The sequence below is a fragment of the Propithecus coquereli genome, unplaced genomic scaffold, assembly GCF_000956105.1.
Source record: "Propithecus coquereli isolate 6110/MARCELLA unplaced genomic scaffold, Pcoq_1.0 Scaffold755, whole genome shotgun sequence".
Classification (NCBI taxonomy): Eukaryota; Metazoa; Chordata; class Mammalia; order Primates; family Indriidae; genus Propithecus; species Propithecus coquereli.
In genome coordinates, this window is record NW_012153674.1 from 20,770 (window position 1) to 36,188 (window position 15,419).

The 15,419-nt window shown below is 35.2% G+C and overlaps 1 protein-coding gene across 3 annotated transcripts in view; it reads right to left on the reverse strand.

Moving 5' to 3' along the window:
• The window catches only part of TMLHE (trimethyllysine hydroxylase, epsilon), a 118,220-nt gene that overhangs the window by 19,950 nt on the left and 82,851 nt on the right, over window positions 1-15,419 (reverse strand). For all 3 annotated transcript variants that reach the window (XM_012662183.1, XM_012662181.1, XM_012662182.1), the window contains 3 exons: window positions 12,071-12,350; window positions 9,914-10,033; window positions 5,451-5,687 (listed from right to left, as the gene is read on the reverse strand). In XM_012662183.1, the coding sequence (XP_012517637.1) occupies window positions 5,451-5,687; window positions 9,914-10,033; window positions 12,071-12,350 (637 nt within the window). The remainder of the gene's footprint in view (window positions 1-5,450; window positions 5,688-9,913; window positions 10,034-12,070; window positions 12,351-15,419) is intronic.

The window sequence follows — 15,419 nt, forward strand, 5'->3', positions numbered from 1 at the left end:
TGATCTACAGAATTAATGCAATCCCTATCAAAATCCCATTATCATTCTTCACAGATCTGGAAAAAATAATTCTACGCTTTGTATGGAACCAGAATTAATGAATTTTTGACAAAGGTGCCATGAGTATACTCTGGGGAAAGGACAGTCTCTTCAATAAATGTTGTTGAGAAAACTGTATATTCATATGCAGAAGAATAAAATAAGACCCTTCTCTCACACTATATACAAAAACCAACTCTAAATGGATTAAAGAATTAACTGCAAGACCTGAAACTGTAAAACTACTCGAAGAAAATATAGGGAAAGAGCTCCATGACATTGGTCTGAGCTATGATTTTTTGGATATCAACTCAAAAGCACAGGCAACAAAAGGAAAAATAGACAAATAGGATTTCATCAAACTAAAAAGCTTCTTTGCAGCAAAAGAAACAATGAACAGAGTGAAGAAACAACCTACAGAGTGGGAGAAAATAATATATATGGTTTATACATATGAAAAGGGGTTAATATCTAAAATATATGAGGAACTTAAACAATTCAATAGTAAGAAAACAAACTGATTTAAAAATTGGCAAAGGATCTGAATAGATATTTCTCAAAAAAAGACATACAGATGGCCAACAGATATATGAAAAAATGCTCAATCAGTATGTTGAAGGGATATTTTACATGTTCACTGCAGTGCTATTCACAATGGCCAAGATATGGAATCAACCTAAGTGTCTATCCATGGGTGAATGTATAAAGAAAATGTGGTATATATACACAATAGAATACTATTCGGCCTTAAAAAAGAAGTAAATTATATCATTTGTGACAACATGGATGAACCTGGAAAATGTTAAGTGAAGTAAGCCAGGCACAGAAAGATAAATACTACATGATCTCACTTATATGTGGAATCTTAAAAAGCTGAACTCACAGTAGAGAGTAGAATGGTGACTACTAGAGGCTGGTAGGGGTGGGGGAGCAGGGGTTGGGGAGATGTTGCTCAAAGGATACAGACTTTCATTTAGATAGGATAAATAAATTGTAGTGATGTATTGTTCAACAGGGTGACTATACTTAATAACAATGGATTGTATACTTGAAAATTTCTAAGAAACAATCAATAGAGTGGATAGACAACCCATAGAATGGGAGAAAATATTTGGAAACTATGCATCTACAAGGGGTTAATATCTAGAATACATAAGGAACTCCAACTTAATAGCCAAAAATAAAATCCAATTAAAAAATGAGCAAAAGATCTGAATAGATGTTTCACAAAAGAAGACATAAAAATGGTCAACAGGTATATGAAAAAATGCTGAACATCACTAATCATCAGGGAAATGCAAGTAGTGAAAATCACAATGACATATCACCTCACCTCAGTTAGAATGATTATTATGAAAAAGATAAAATATAACAAATATTGGCAAGGATGTGTAGAAAGGGGAATTCTTATACACTGTTGGTAGGAATGAAAATTAGTACAGGCAGTATGGACAACAGTATGGAGATTCTTAAAAAAAATAGAACTACCATATGATCGATAAACCCCACTACTGGGTATATATCCAAAGGAAATGCTACCAGTATGTCAAAGAGATATCTGCACTCCCATTGTGATGGTTCACTTTAGGTGTCAACTTGACTGGATTGAGAGATATTTCTATGATTGGTGAATAATTGTTTCTGGGGGTATCTGTCAGGGAATTTCCAGGGGAGACTGGTATGTGAGACAGCAGACTGAAAGAGGAAGACCTGCATTCACTGTGGGCGGGCATTGTCCAGTTGGCTGGGAGCCTAATTGGGACAAACAGGCAGAAGACGGGGGATTCTCTCTCTCCCCCTTTCACAGCAGGATGTCTTTTCTTCTCTTGCCCTTGGACATTAGACTCTAGGTTCTTCTGCTTTTGGACTCTGGGACTTGTACCAGCAGCCTGTTGTGGGCTCTCAGGCCTTTGGCCTCTGACTCAGGTTTGCACTGTAAGCTTCCCTGGTTCTGAGGCTTCCAGAGTTGGACTGAGCCATGCTAACAGCTTCTCTGCTTCTCCAGCTTGCAGATGGCCTATTGTGGGACTTCTCCACTTCCGTGATCATCTGAGTGAATTCTCTATTGGTTCTGTCTCTCTGGACAACACTGATTAATAAACTCATGTTAATGCAGCAGTATTCACAATATCCAAGATATAAAATCAACTTGTGCTCATCAACAGATGAGTGGATAAAAAATGTGGTATATATACATAGTGTAATACTATTAAGCCAAAAAAAGAATGAAATCCTGTCATTTGCAATGGCATGGATAGAGCTAGAGGATATTATGTTAAGTGAAGTAGGTCAAGCATAGAAGGACAAATATCACATAATCTTACTCACATGTGGAATCTAAAAAAGTTGATCTCATAGAAGCAGATAGTAGAATGGTAGTTACTAGAGGCTGAAGAGAGTAGGGAGCAGGGGGAGATAGGGAGACGTTGATCATAAAGTACAAAGTTATAGTTAGATAGGATAAATAAGTTCTGGTCTTCCATAGCACAGTAGGGTGCCTAGACTCAACAATAATATACTGTTTACTTCAAAATACCTAGAAGAGAAGATTGTGAATATTCTCATTACAAAGAAATGACAAGTGTTTGAGGTGATAGATATGCTAATTACCCCAATTTGATATTATACAATGTATATATGTAGCAAAACATCACACCATATACCATAAATATGTAATTATTATGTGTCAATTAAAAAAAAACTTAAACACGAAAATTGCTAAGAGAATATATTTTATGTGTTCTCACCACAAAAAATGATAAGTATGTGAGGTAATATATATGTTAATTAGCTCAATTTAACCATTATACAATTTCAAAACAATATGTTATATGTGATAAATATATATCATTTTAATTTATCAATTAAAAAATAAAGTCATTGGCTCAACAAAAGATATATGAATGGCCAATAAGTACATGAAATGGTCCTCAACATCATTAGTTACCAAAAAGATCAAATTAAAGGAGAAACTCACCATGATGGCCAAAATTAATAAGACTGACAACACCAAGTATTGACAAGGATGTTGGAGCAGTTACAATTCATACATTGTTGATGACAGTGTAAAATGGTACATCTATTTTGGTGAAACTTGTTGCAGTTATTATAATACTTATCATAATACTTATGAAACTAAACACTCACCTACTCTATGACCTAGCAATTCTACTCCTAGAATTTACCTTAGGATCCACAAAAACACTTCTACATGAATATTCATAGCAGCTTTATTCATAAAACCCCAAACTGGAAACAGCCCAGGTATCTATTCATGAAAGAATGGATTTATTCCAGAACAAGCAAAAATAATCTATGGTAGTAAAAAAATCAAACTGTGGCTTCCTCTGGGATGTGTGTATAGGACTATGAGGGTATTTCCTGTGGTGATAATAATATCTTATATTTTGATAGGGGTTTGGGTTACACAGCTGTATGCATGTGTCAAAACTCAGTAACTGTATATTTAATATTTTAAAAAATAATTGTATATATAGTATATACATGTATCAAAACATCACACTTAATTTTAACTTAAAACAAAAAAGGATGTAAAAAATACTGAACTCAATGATATAAATGTTGAAGTATTTTAGGGAGACGTACTGATATCTGCAATGGATTTTAAAATATATCAAAAATAAGATTAACTGATGAATGGACAGGCGAAGAGAGATAGGTAATAAAGCAAATATACTAATAGTAATATCTTAATGGTAGAATCTAAACGGTAGGTCTATGGGTGTTTCCTGTTAAATGCTTTAAATTTTTATATATGTTTAAAACTGTTCATAATAAAATTTTGGAAAAATATTGAGTATCTACTCATCATTTTTGGCAATGGGTATATGAGATATGACTGAGGGAGAGTTTCCCAGAAGAACTTATCCAAAGGAAGTAACTTAGTATTTACATAGTTCCTACAAGCCAGGGGCAAAGGCAGGGGCAACAGTTTATTTTTATCTTCACAGCAACTGAGTACAGTAGATATTATAACCGGAAAATCATGATCAGCAGGCTAAGTGACTTATCCAAAATCAAAAAACAATAAATGGCAGTCAGGATTTTATATATAACTCCTTCTGATTATAAAGTCTGCACTATTTGTAATATGTCAAGTTAAATTTTGCAGCTACCTCCACCCTGCCTTTGTACTTCCTCCTTCCCTGCTTTATTGCTTTTCCCTAGTAATCATCACCATTTGATAAATTATATATTTGCTTATATTTCAATTAACTATCTCCTCCTACTAGAATGAGAATTCCATGAGGGCTGGGAATTTTGTCTGATTTTCTCACAGTTGCATTGCCAGTGTCAAGAACAGTGTCTGTAGATGCTCAAGAAATATTTGCTAAGTAAATTGAATTGATGCACAGTAGAAGTTAGCTTGGAATAACTGGAACAGGAAGGGTAATCCATATGAAAAACAGCATAAGGAAAAGCTTGACTGAAAGATGGAAAATAATTGGCTCCAGAAACCTAAAGTAATTTGGTACATCTGGGCAGAATGTGTGGGGGAAACATAGATTGTATGGAATCATGCTAGAAGAGTAAGAATGAATCAGATTATGCAGAACCTCGTAAGTCATGAAAGGCACTGAGGAGACTTAGAAGGATCTTAACAGGAGAGCAACAAGATAAAACTTGTATTTTAGAAAGATGCTCTAGCTGTACATGGAAAATGAATAGAAGGGGGCTCATGCTGGAAACAAGGACACCAATTAAAGGTTTAGCAATGGTACAGAAGAGAGTGGTCTCACTGAAAGAAGTGGCGCTGCAGAAAGAAATCAGAGGATGGTTTGAGAAAAATTTAGGAGGTACAGTTGATAAGATTGGTTGTGTAGTGTGAGGGAGAGGGAAAACCAAAAAATGACTTTTGGTTTATGGCTTGGGAAACTTGATGGAAGATGGTGCCATTCAGTGAAATTAGGGAAACAAGTGGAATAGGCTTAAAATGAGTGGAGACAATGAGTTCAGTTTTGAATACAGTATGTTTTATGATTCTACCAGATATCTAAGTCATAGTATCCCATAGGCAATTGAATGCACTGGTCAGGAGCTTTGCATAAATCTGAGCTAGAGATATAAATGTTGTTGTTATCATGCCTTTGGGTACCCTAGCTGTTTGTTCACTGAGGATAATTTAATAACTGTTTTTCATTTTAATAGTGTTTTCATTTAAAAAATACTACCTCTAATATCTGCCCACCCTAAAAAAATGGTATTCTTTGGCTGTTGGCCTATTATTCCATGCGGATTATAATAAGAATATAAATCATTCTATAATAGAAAGCTATACAGTAGCAAGATTAAAATGTGGCCAGATATAAGGATCTTAGAGATTTTCATTACATTAGAAGGCTAATATTTGGTAAATACATTACAATGGAGGATAGTTCTTTGGTACTCACCTGATCAAATACAGCTCTTTATTCCATGGGTAGACATTTAAGACTGGCCCAACCCCAATCATGTGGTTGTGACATTCTCCAACATTTTCAATATATTCATGCTTCAAAGGCACTTTGCTAAGGAGTTCAAATTCCTCAGGTGCCTTTTGAAGTACCTGTTCTGCTGCATAGAATCCATCTACTAGCAGTGTCCTGCCACCTGTTCCTTCATGCTTAAGACAGTGAAACACCTGAACGCTAAGGAGGGAAAAGAAAATTCTGTTAAGTGGAGAAATTCTAGAAAATTAGATATAAAATGATTACTGAATCTACTTGTGTCATTTTCTTTGCATGATGAAATAAATCTTATTTCCTTATTGCTTTTCCCTCATATCCAGTTGTACTGTTTTTGTTTTGAAATATTAATGCCACTAAAGGCTTCTTCTAACCATATCGAACACATATTGAAGCCTATAAAGGCTGGGCCCTAGGAATACAGCCATGAATAAGACACAGTCTCTGTTTTACAGAATCTTATAGTCTAGTAAGAAGAGATGAAGCAAATAAGTACTAATAAAATATGATAGGTACTATAATAAAGTTGTATACAAGATATAGTGGGGCTGCAAAGAAAGGAATGCTATTCTAGCAGGGTGTTGTATAAAGAAATGTTTTGGAGAATGGAGATGGCTTTGCTAGTATTAAAGAATGAGCAAGAATTAGACTGGAATGAGATTGAGGTGAGGAGAAGGCATTCCAGGTAGAGAAAAAGCATAACCAAAGATATCGATGTGAAACAACAAGGTATATTTAAGGAAGAGAATAAGAAGTTCCTATCGGTATAGCACCGAGAATCACAGAATGATTTTAAACTGTGAAACTCTATGGTCATATTAACATTTTAAGGAGTTTATTATGGTACTAGTGTGGAAGATGGACTGGTGGGAAGCGAGATGAAAAAAAAAAAAACCATGGAGTTCTACTCAGCCACACAAACCAATGGTGAACTAGCACTTCTTGTATTATCCTGGATAGAGCTGGAGCCCATTGTACTAAGTGAAGTATCCTGAGAATGGAAAAACAAGCACCACATGTACTCACCATCAAATTGGTATTAACTGATCAACACTTATGTGCACATATAATAATAACATACATCGGGTGTCAGGCAGGTGGGAGGGGGGAGGAGGGGATGGGTATGTTTACACCTAATGGGTGAGGTGTGCACCGTCTGGGGGATGGACACGCTTGAAACTCTGACTGGTTGGGGCAAAGGCAATATATGTAACCTAAACATTTGTACCCCCATAATATGCTGAAATTAAAAAAATGAAAAAAAAAAACTTGGAAAACAACTTGGATAACTGAAATAGTAAAAAAAAAAAAAAAAAAAAAAAAAAAAAAGTCGAGAGCTTGAGCTTAGAGAAGAGCATCACAGAAAAGAAAACACACCTGAGAGATACTAAGGAGGTAGAACTGGCAGGATTTTATAACTTATTAAATATAAAGGATGAAGGACAGGCAAGAATTTAGAATGACTACAGGTTTCTCACTCGGGCAACCTGAAAGATGATAATGCTGTTTACTAAGACAGAGAATGCAAGCAGATGTTCAATTGGATGATAATGAAGGAGTATCAGGGGATGAGGAAGAAGTTCGGGTTAGGGGCATGTTGAAATAGGTGAATCATATGTATCTTAATAGGTTAACAGGGAAAGGGAATGTGACTAATGGACTGGAAAACTACAGAATATTCAAATTAATGAGGGGAAATAAAATCAATAGTAATTTAATCAAATAAGCAAAAATAAGGAAAAGTAAACAACAAATTCAAATAAACATAAAGAAAGATGGAAAAGATGAAAGGAATAAAATCAAAGATAATCTAACAAATACAATTAAAGCAAGAAAGGGCAGTTCTGGCCATGTTGAAATTTCTGTGAAACTTCTAGGTCAGGATTATTTAGTAGCCAGTTAAAGTTGTTTAACTCAGAAGAGAGGTAGATTTCATGATTTATAGGTGATAGCTAAAGCCAAGAGCATGGAAGAAGTCATTTGGAGAGATCATTTCAAGTAAGAAAAGAGGGACAGGAGAAAACCTTGAGGAAGAGTAATATTTCGGATGTGGACAAGGGAAAATTATCCAGAGAAGGAGGCGGAGAAAAATGGTCAAAGATATAGGAAGAAAATTAAGAAAGAAGGGATATTTAAGAAAAGGTAGTGGTTAATTATATGCCCCAGGGGTCAAGTAAGATGAAGGTACACACCGGATATGGCAATAAGTTAGTTGCTGGTGACATTGGAGAGAATAATTTTAATTGGGGTGGGCGGGATTGGGAAAACTAGCTGCCTATGGGTTTGGGGAGTGAATGGGAAGTGAGAATGGAAAGATATTGAATGTAGATAATTCTTTTAATAACATTAGCCATGAAGGGGAGGAGAAAGACATGGCTGTAGCTGGAGAGAGACAGAGTCGAGGGAGGTACAAAAGTAGAGAATTAAGATATGAGAAGTTGTTAGGAAGGAGTCACTAGGTATGGAAAGGCTGAAGATAGAGGAGACAGAAATCCACAAGGAGGCTGGAAAGGATGAGATCCAGAAAAAAGATAGCTTTAGACAGGGCAAAGCGTATAGCAATGAAGATGATAAGGATGATCATGACAATGAATAAAATGATAACAATAATAGTTAATATTTATTGAACACTTAATATGTGTCAGGCAGTATGCCAAGTGCTTTAAACATATCATGCAATTTAATCCTTAGCAACACCAATGGATAGGTTTTATTACTAGTCCCATTTTACAGATGAAGAACCTGAGGCACAGAGAAGTTAAGTTACTTGTCTAAGATCACAAATTTATTTATTTTTTTATATTTTTTATTTTTTTATAATGAAAAGATAAAACTTTTTTTAATTTCAAAATATTAAGGGGGTACAAATGTTTTTGTTACATGGATAACTTTTGTAATGTTTGAGTCAGGGCTATTAGCGTGCCCATCACCAAAATAGTGTTTATTTTACCTGTTAGGTAGGTTTTTGCTCCTCCCTTCCTCCCTCCTCCCATCTTCTTGATTTCCAATGACTTTTACTTCCCTCTGTGCCCATGTGTGCCCATTGGTTAGTTCCAGCTTATTAGAGAGTACGTGTGGTGCTTGTTTTTCCATTCTTGAGATACTTCAATCACAAATTTAGTACATGTTCAGGCTGGGATGCAAATCCAGGTCTGGTTGATGCCATAGCTGGAATTCTTATCCACTATTACTATATCGCTAATCTACTTGGTCCTTGCTATTGATTAAAAAGGATTAAATTAAAGGCACAGACAATTGTTTATCTGGTGTTGGTCATGAAGGGAAGAGCTAATCAGTATTTGAACGTCAATTCCTGTCCAGCTGCTTCTCATCCCATTTCCTCTTTCTTCCTTTTGCATCCCCTAGAGTGAGGATGCAGGGCTATTGATCTCTTCATATATTGATAACATGGAGCAGGATCTCTAAAAGCTGCTTTGTTCTTCCTCCATTGAACCAAACATTCTTAAATTCTAAACTCTTAAAGGAAATCAATGTAACCATAATCAACTGCATATTATCATCTTTTCACGTAGTCTTCATAAATCCGTATGTGCACTTACTTTACTAATATCTTTGTGTCTCAGGATTATCATGCATATGCAGAAGCAAGATCAACAACAATGAAATAACCACGGAGGTGCCTCTAATAAGTAGCAAATATTAATAGTAGGAAAGTTAAGTATGGTATAGATCATCTTTGGCTCAAGAGCTTCTGATTCCATGTGAAAAAGATTGTTTTTTAGTCATTCCTTCTCTCCAACTTCTTAAAAATCAGATTCAAATTCCTCTTAGTATCATACCAAAAGTATTTGTGTTTGCGTGACTAACCCCTTTGCAACATGTTAATAACTACATGCAAGAAAACTGTACACATTCCAAAATTAATGATTAGCCAATATATTTTTGGGGGTAATTTATAATTACTTTGAGAAAAAAACATAAATTTAACAAAATTGAGACTCCATTTATGTAGTAAGGAGGGTTTTCAATCACTTAATTTTTTTTCATTGTTAGCAAAGTTTATTGAAAGGTGTTATGGTTCATTCTTAACAACAACAACAACAACAAAAAACCCATACACTCCAAGTAAGAGGGAGGGGAGCAGTAATGAAGATAAAATTTGTTATGCACCCTTTACTCTGCTAGATGACCTTTGAGTTAGGTTTATCACCGCATTTTACATATGAAGCAGGTCTCAGAGAAATATTGGTCATCTCATTAAAAATTTATTATTCCCACAAGTCTAAAGAAGACTGAACTAGGGTATTTCAAAATGATCATGTTTCTAGGGGAAGAGAAGGGAACAGTATACAAATTTGCAGCAGCAGATATGATCTTGGTTCAAATACAATGAAAAGTGATTAAGAAACTACTCGAGACCCTACTCTGTAAAAGTCTAATCCACCTACCCACAGGGCTCTTGAAAATAAGTAGTGTCAGTGTGCCGATCCAGAGCTAGCTTGGTGTATGCTGTGTCACCTCTGGAGAAGTCTGAAGTGAAATACCACATCCTCCCATAGATGGTTTCTCTGCAAAACGAAATAAAGGAAGACTTATTAGCTATTTGAAATCTTCATTCTTGTCTTTTGAAACTCTTTCCAATACTTTCTTTAATTACTCACAAACAACAATAGATTTTTTGGTTACAGATTTTCATCCGCAAGGTGAAAATGACAGTTGAACACACCAGTCTTGACAATTCTGTCACTGATTAACATTCTAGGAAATCGAGAGGAAAACTGTGGAAATATAATGTATTCTGAAAGTTTAGACAATCATCCCTCTCTGTTAATGTGCCTGCTTTTCAATAGCCTTCACATTCAAGGTGCTTTTCGATGCTCACCTTCCTTTCATAGAAAAAGATGATATGACTACTTCTAGAAGTGAACTGATCAACACCTAAGTGTACATATAGGAATAACATTCATTGGGCGTCAGGCAGATGGGAGGGGGGAGGAGGGGATGGGTATATGCATATATAATGAGTACGATGAGCACCGTCTGGGGGATGGACACGCTTGAAGCTCTGACTCGGGGGGGAAGGAGGAGTAAGGGCATTATATATAACCTAAACATTTGTATCCCCATAATATGCTGAAATAAAAAAAAACTAAAAAAAATTTTTATAACTGTTGTCTTTATTAATATTCTTACTTTTTTCAATAATAGTGTTAATTTCCTAATATCTTGGATAATCCAATTTGCAAGAGTGACTGAAGAGTTTCATATTCTTCATATGACATAGAAGTGATTAATGTAGATCCTCATTTATCTTTTGGACATGGAGGAATAAAGAAAAGAGAAAAAGATAGTTTATGTTAGCAAGTATTTAGTGAGACTTGCTGTACCATTGTTGTTGCATCTCTCTTTGAGGTATACATCATAGATTTTGATTTTGTGATCATTTTCCTTGTGGGTTCAAATCTGACTTAAGGCCCGTTTTAATTTTTTTAGCTTTCAGAATTCATCTTATTCTCTGAATCCTCCAAGTCCAAACAGGAAATAGTCTTCCTTTCAAACTATAATCTCTAAGGCCCTCTCAATTTCACTTGAAAGTTTTCAAAGTGTGTTTCAAACTCACTGGCTCACAGATGCTATTGATTATGCTCTTCTACTACAGGGCAAATGACCCAGCATGATACTTGCTGCACAATAAGCTATATCTCTGGACCTTATTAAGTGAAAGGAAAAATACTAATTATAGTAAAGTAGGTTTATATCACATTTAACACTATAGAAGATCAATCTATATACCACTTAGAAATGCAGAATGGTAATAAAAAGAACACTGTGTTTAGGATCAGGAAACTCAGAACTATTTTGAATTCCAATTCTATTGCTTACTAGCAAAGCAATTCTGGGCAAACCACTTAGTATATCTGAGTGTCAGGTGCCTCATCAGTAGAACAGGGGACAAAACATGCACTGATCAGGATTATTATAATGACCAAAGGAAAATAGTGGGTGTGAATGTGCTGCTTAAATGCTATATAGCCATATAAATGCTAAGGCAATATTATTAAAAACCAGCCTCTGAATCGAGCCTTAGGAATCACAGAAAGTCAAAACTGAGTGATCTTTAGACACCATCTTATTCAATCCTCTTTTGAATAGGTAGGAAAATAGAGGACAGTGGGGGTCAGCGGTAGGGGTGTGTGTGTGTGTGTGTGTGTGTGTGTGTGTGTGTGTGTGTGTGTGTGTATGTGGAATGGACTTGCCTATTATCACATAACTGCTTGATGGTAGAACTCAGACTACTACCAGGTTCTCTTTACTTACAGTCAATGCTCTTTCTAGTGTACAATAATCTTTCACTTCAAGGATCACTGGGCTAGAAAAATATACCAATGATTTTGAAGGCGTCATTATATTTATCACATAAGTGTCTTTAGAGATTAGAAGTCTAGGCCTTAAATAAAGCACTGCATGTGAGAGTCCCCTTCCTTATTCAGGCCACAAATATTCTGGACTGAAAATAAGGGTGACCATACCTGTTACATTTTTTTTATTGGTGCTCATGCTCCAGAAATTATAGTACTGTGGATTTCAGGAAACTAATGAGTTACCTGATCAAGCTGATCCTTTTTGCCAACTTCTCTGTATGGTCTTGAGTGGGAGGGACATTTTCTACAAATGCAATTCCATAAAGTAGAAAGTTTTGCAGAAACTTCTTCAGTCCCTTGTTGGTTTCTAAGAAGCTCTGAAAATCTACAGATGGAACTTGAGCTTGCTGGTAGATTTCAGCATTCCATAATATTCTAGGCTGGATGACCTTTTGTTTCTGCCCTTCATAGCTGTTTTTCACCAGCCAATCCAAATCATATCTAGTCACATGACCATCTGGCCCTTTTAAGGGGAAAATAAAAGACATTAAAATAATAATTAAAAATATCGCCAATAATTTATGACTAGGACTTCAAAAGCAAATGTAACAAAACTGAAAACAAACAAATGTAACTTAATTAAACTAAAAAGCTTCTGCACAGCAAAAGAAATAATCAGCACAGTAAATAGACAACCTACGGATTGTGAGAAAATATTCATAGACTATGCATCTGACAAAGCATTAATATCCAGAATCTACAAGGAACTCAAACAACTTAGCAAGAAAAAAACCAAATAACCTCATTTAAAAAGTAGGCAAAAGACATGAACAGATATTTTTTTCAAAAGAAGAGATACAAATGGCCAACAAGCATATGAAAAAATGCTCAACATCACTAATCATCAGGGAAATGTAAATTCAAAGCACAATGAGATACCTCCTTACCCCTATCAGAATGGTCATCATTAAAAAGTTAAAAAATAGAAGTTGGCACTGATGCAGTGAAAAGGGAATGCTTATACACTGTTGCTGGGAATGGAAATTAGTACAACTTCTATGAAAAACAGTACGGAGATTCCTGAAAGAACTAAAAGTAGACCTAGCATTCAATCCACCAATCCCACTACTGGGTATATACCAAAAGGAAGACATCCTATCACAAAAATACCTGCACTTTTATTTTTATTGCAGCAAAATTCACAATTGAAAAGATATGGAATCAACCTAAGTGCCCATCGACTTATGAGTGGATAAAGAAAATGTGGTATATATATACCATGGATTACTATTCAGCCATAAAAAAGAATGAAATAATGTTTTGCAGGAACTTGGATGGATTCAAAGGCGATTATCCTAAGTGAAGTAACTTAGGAACAGAAAATCAAATACTGCATAGTCTCATTTATAATTGGGAACTAAACTATGGGTACATACCGAGTGGAATAATAGACATTGGAGAATCCAAAGGTGGGAGGGGGTGAGGGATGAAAAATTACCTCTTGGGTACTATGTACACTATTCGGGTGATGGCCTGACTTCACCACTATAAAAGCCCTGACTATAAAATATATCCATGTAACAAAACTGTACTTGTACCCTCTAAATATATTGAAATAAAAAATATAAGTTTACAGAATTATAGCTACATAGTAGAGGACCTTCTGGAACATTCATCAGGTCATCAAAGAATGATAATCCCAGATTTTTAGCCCACTTAGCACTCTCTCCCCTTTCCTCCATCCCCATCTTCCATCTACACAGGAACTCAGAATGTTTGAGCTAGAAGGGATTAATCTTTATTTTACATACGGAGAAAAAGTCAGTTAGTGACTCACTCGAGATCACACAACTAAGTACCACAATTGGAACTATAATAGAACTCTGCCTTTTGCTTCTTGTAGTTCAGTTTTATTCTATGCTGCCTTCCTCTTTTACATGACTCAGGGCATTTCTGTCTAATGATATGACATTAATATGATATGATAAAGTGGCTTTGTAAGTGACTTCACCTACCGTGCAAAAAAAAAAAAAAAAGTTGAGGCCCGGCACGGTGGCTCATGCCTGTAATCCTAGCACTCTGGGAGGCCAAGGTGGGCGGATCCTTTGAGCTCAGGAGTTCGAGAGCGGCCTGAGCAAGAGCGAGATCCCGTCTCTACTAAAAAAGTAAGAAAGAAATTAGCTGGACAACTAAAAAAAAAATATATATATATATATATAAAAATTAGCCAGGCATGGTGGCACTTGTCTGTAGTCCCAGCTACTTGGGAGGCTGAGGCAGAAGGATCGCTTAAGCCCAGGAGTTTGAGGTTGCTGTGAGCTAGGCTGACGCCATGGCACTCACTCTAGCCTAGGGAACAAAGAGAGATTCTGTTCCAAAAAAAAAAAAAAGTTGAAAGCCAATCCCAAAATGCTTCAGAAAATCTTTAGGATAAGCAAAAGAAGCAGTAGGAGTGAAAGGCTATGTTGGCAACTTGTCTCTCCTTTTTACTTCTATCTTTCTTTCTCTTCCTCCCCCTTAATGATAAAAGTATCACATTTATTGTAAACAATTTGAAAAGCATAAAAGGTATGAGGAAATTAAAAATCACTTGTACTTATCATTCTTCTACCACCCAGATGAATCCATCATTGACAGCTTGGCATCATTTTGTCCAGTTTTTAATTCAAAGTATTCTTTTACTTTATATAATATGTAATATAAAATTATATATACATATAAAATTTTGCACCCTGCCATTGTCATTTAACATTTTATTTTTAAAATTAAATTTTCATAAAAATTAATTATTAAAATTTGCAAAATATAGACTACCAAGATTTGCCTAACCAATCTGTTCTTCTGGGGTATGTAGGTTTATTTTTGAAAAATTTCCCTTATTTAATAGTAATCATCTTTACTCATATTTCTGATAGTTTTCTCAAAATAGAATGTATATCAGGACTCTTAAAAGTTTATATCTTTAGAGTCTTTATACATATAACCAAATTACTTTCTAGAGTCTACCAATCTTCATTCCCTCCAACAGTATATGTGTGCCCATGAAAATTGAGCATTCTTATTTTTAAAATATATTTTTTTCTAATTTGATAAGTAAAGTAAAACCTCTATCTCGTAACAATTTTAATTTATTTGCTTTCTAATAAGGCGAATAAAAACATTTTTCATTTGTTAGACATCTATATTTATTTAATACAGGGGTCACCAAATTATGGTACGTTAGTCAAATCTGGTGCTTGCTTTTGTAACACCTGTTTTTGAACATATGCACATCCATTTGATTACATATTGTCTATAGCTGCCTTCATTCTATGGCTGAAGAGTTAAATAGTTGAATAGTTGTGACAGAGACCATATATCCCACAAAGCCTAAAAATATTTACTATCTGGCCCTTTACAGAAAATGTTTGCTGACTCCGGCTTTGATGATTTGTTTGTTCACCTCTTTCTCACACTTTTCTATTGGAATACTTGTGCTTTTCTTACAATTTTGTCATGGGATCTTATATATTAAGGGTATTTAGCCTTTGTCATACATTTTCCAAATATTTTGCCAAGCCAGTTGCTTTTTTTAAAAAAAATCCTATGGCAT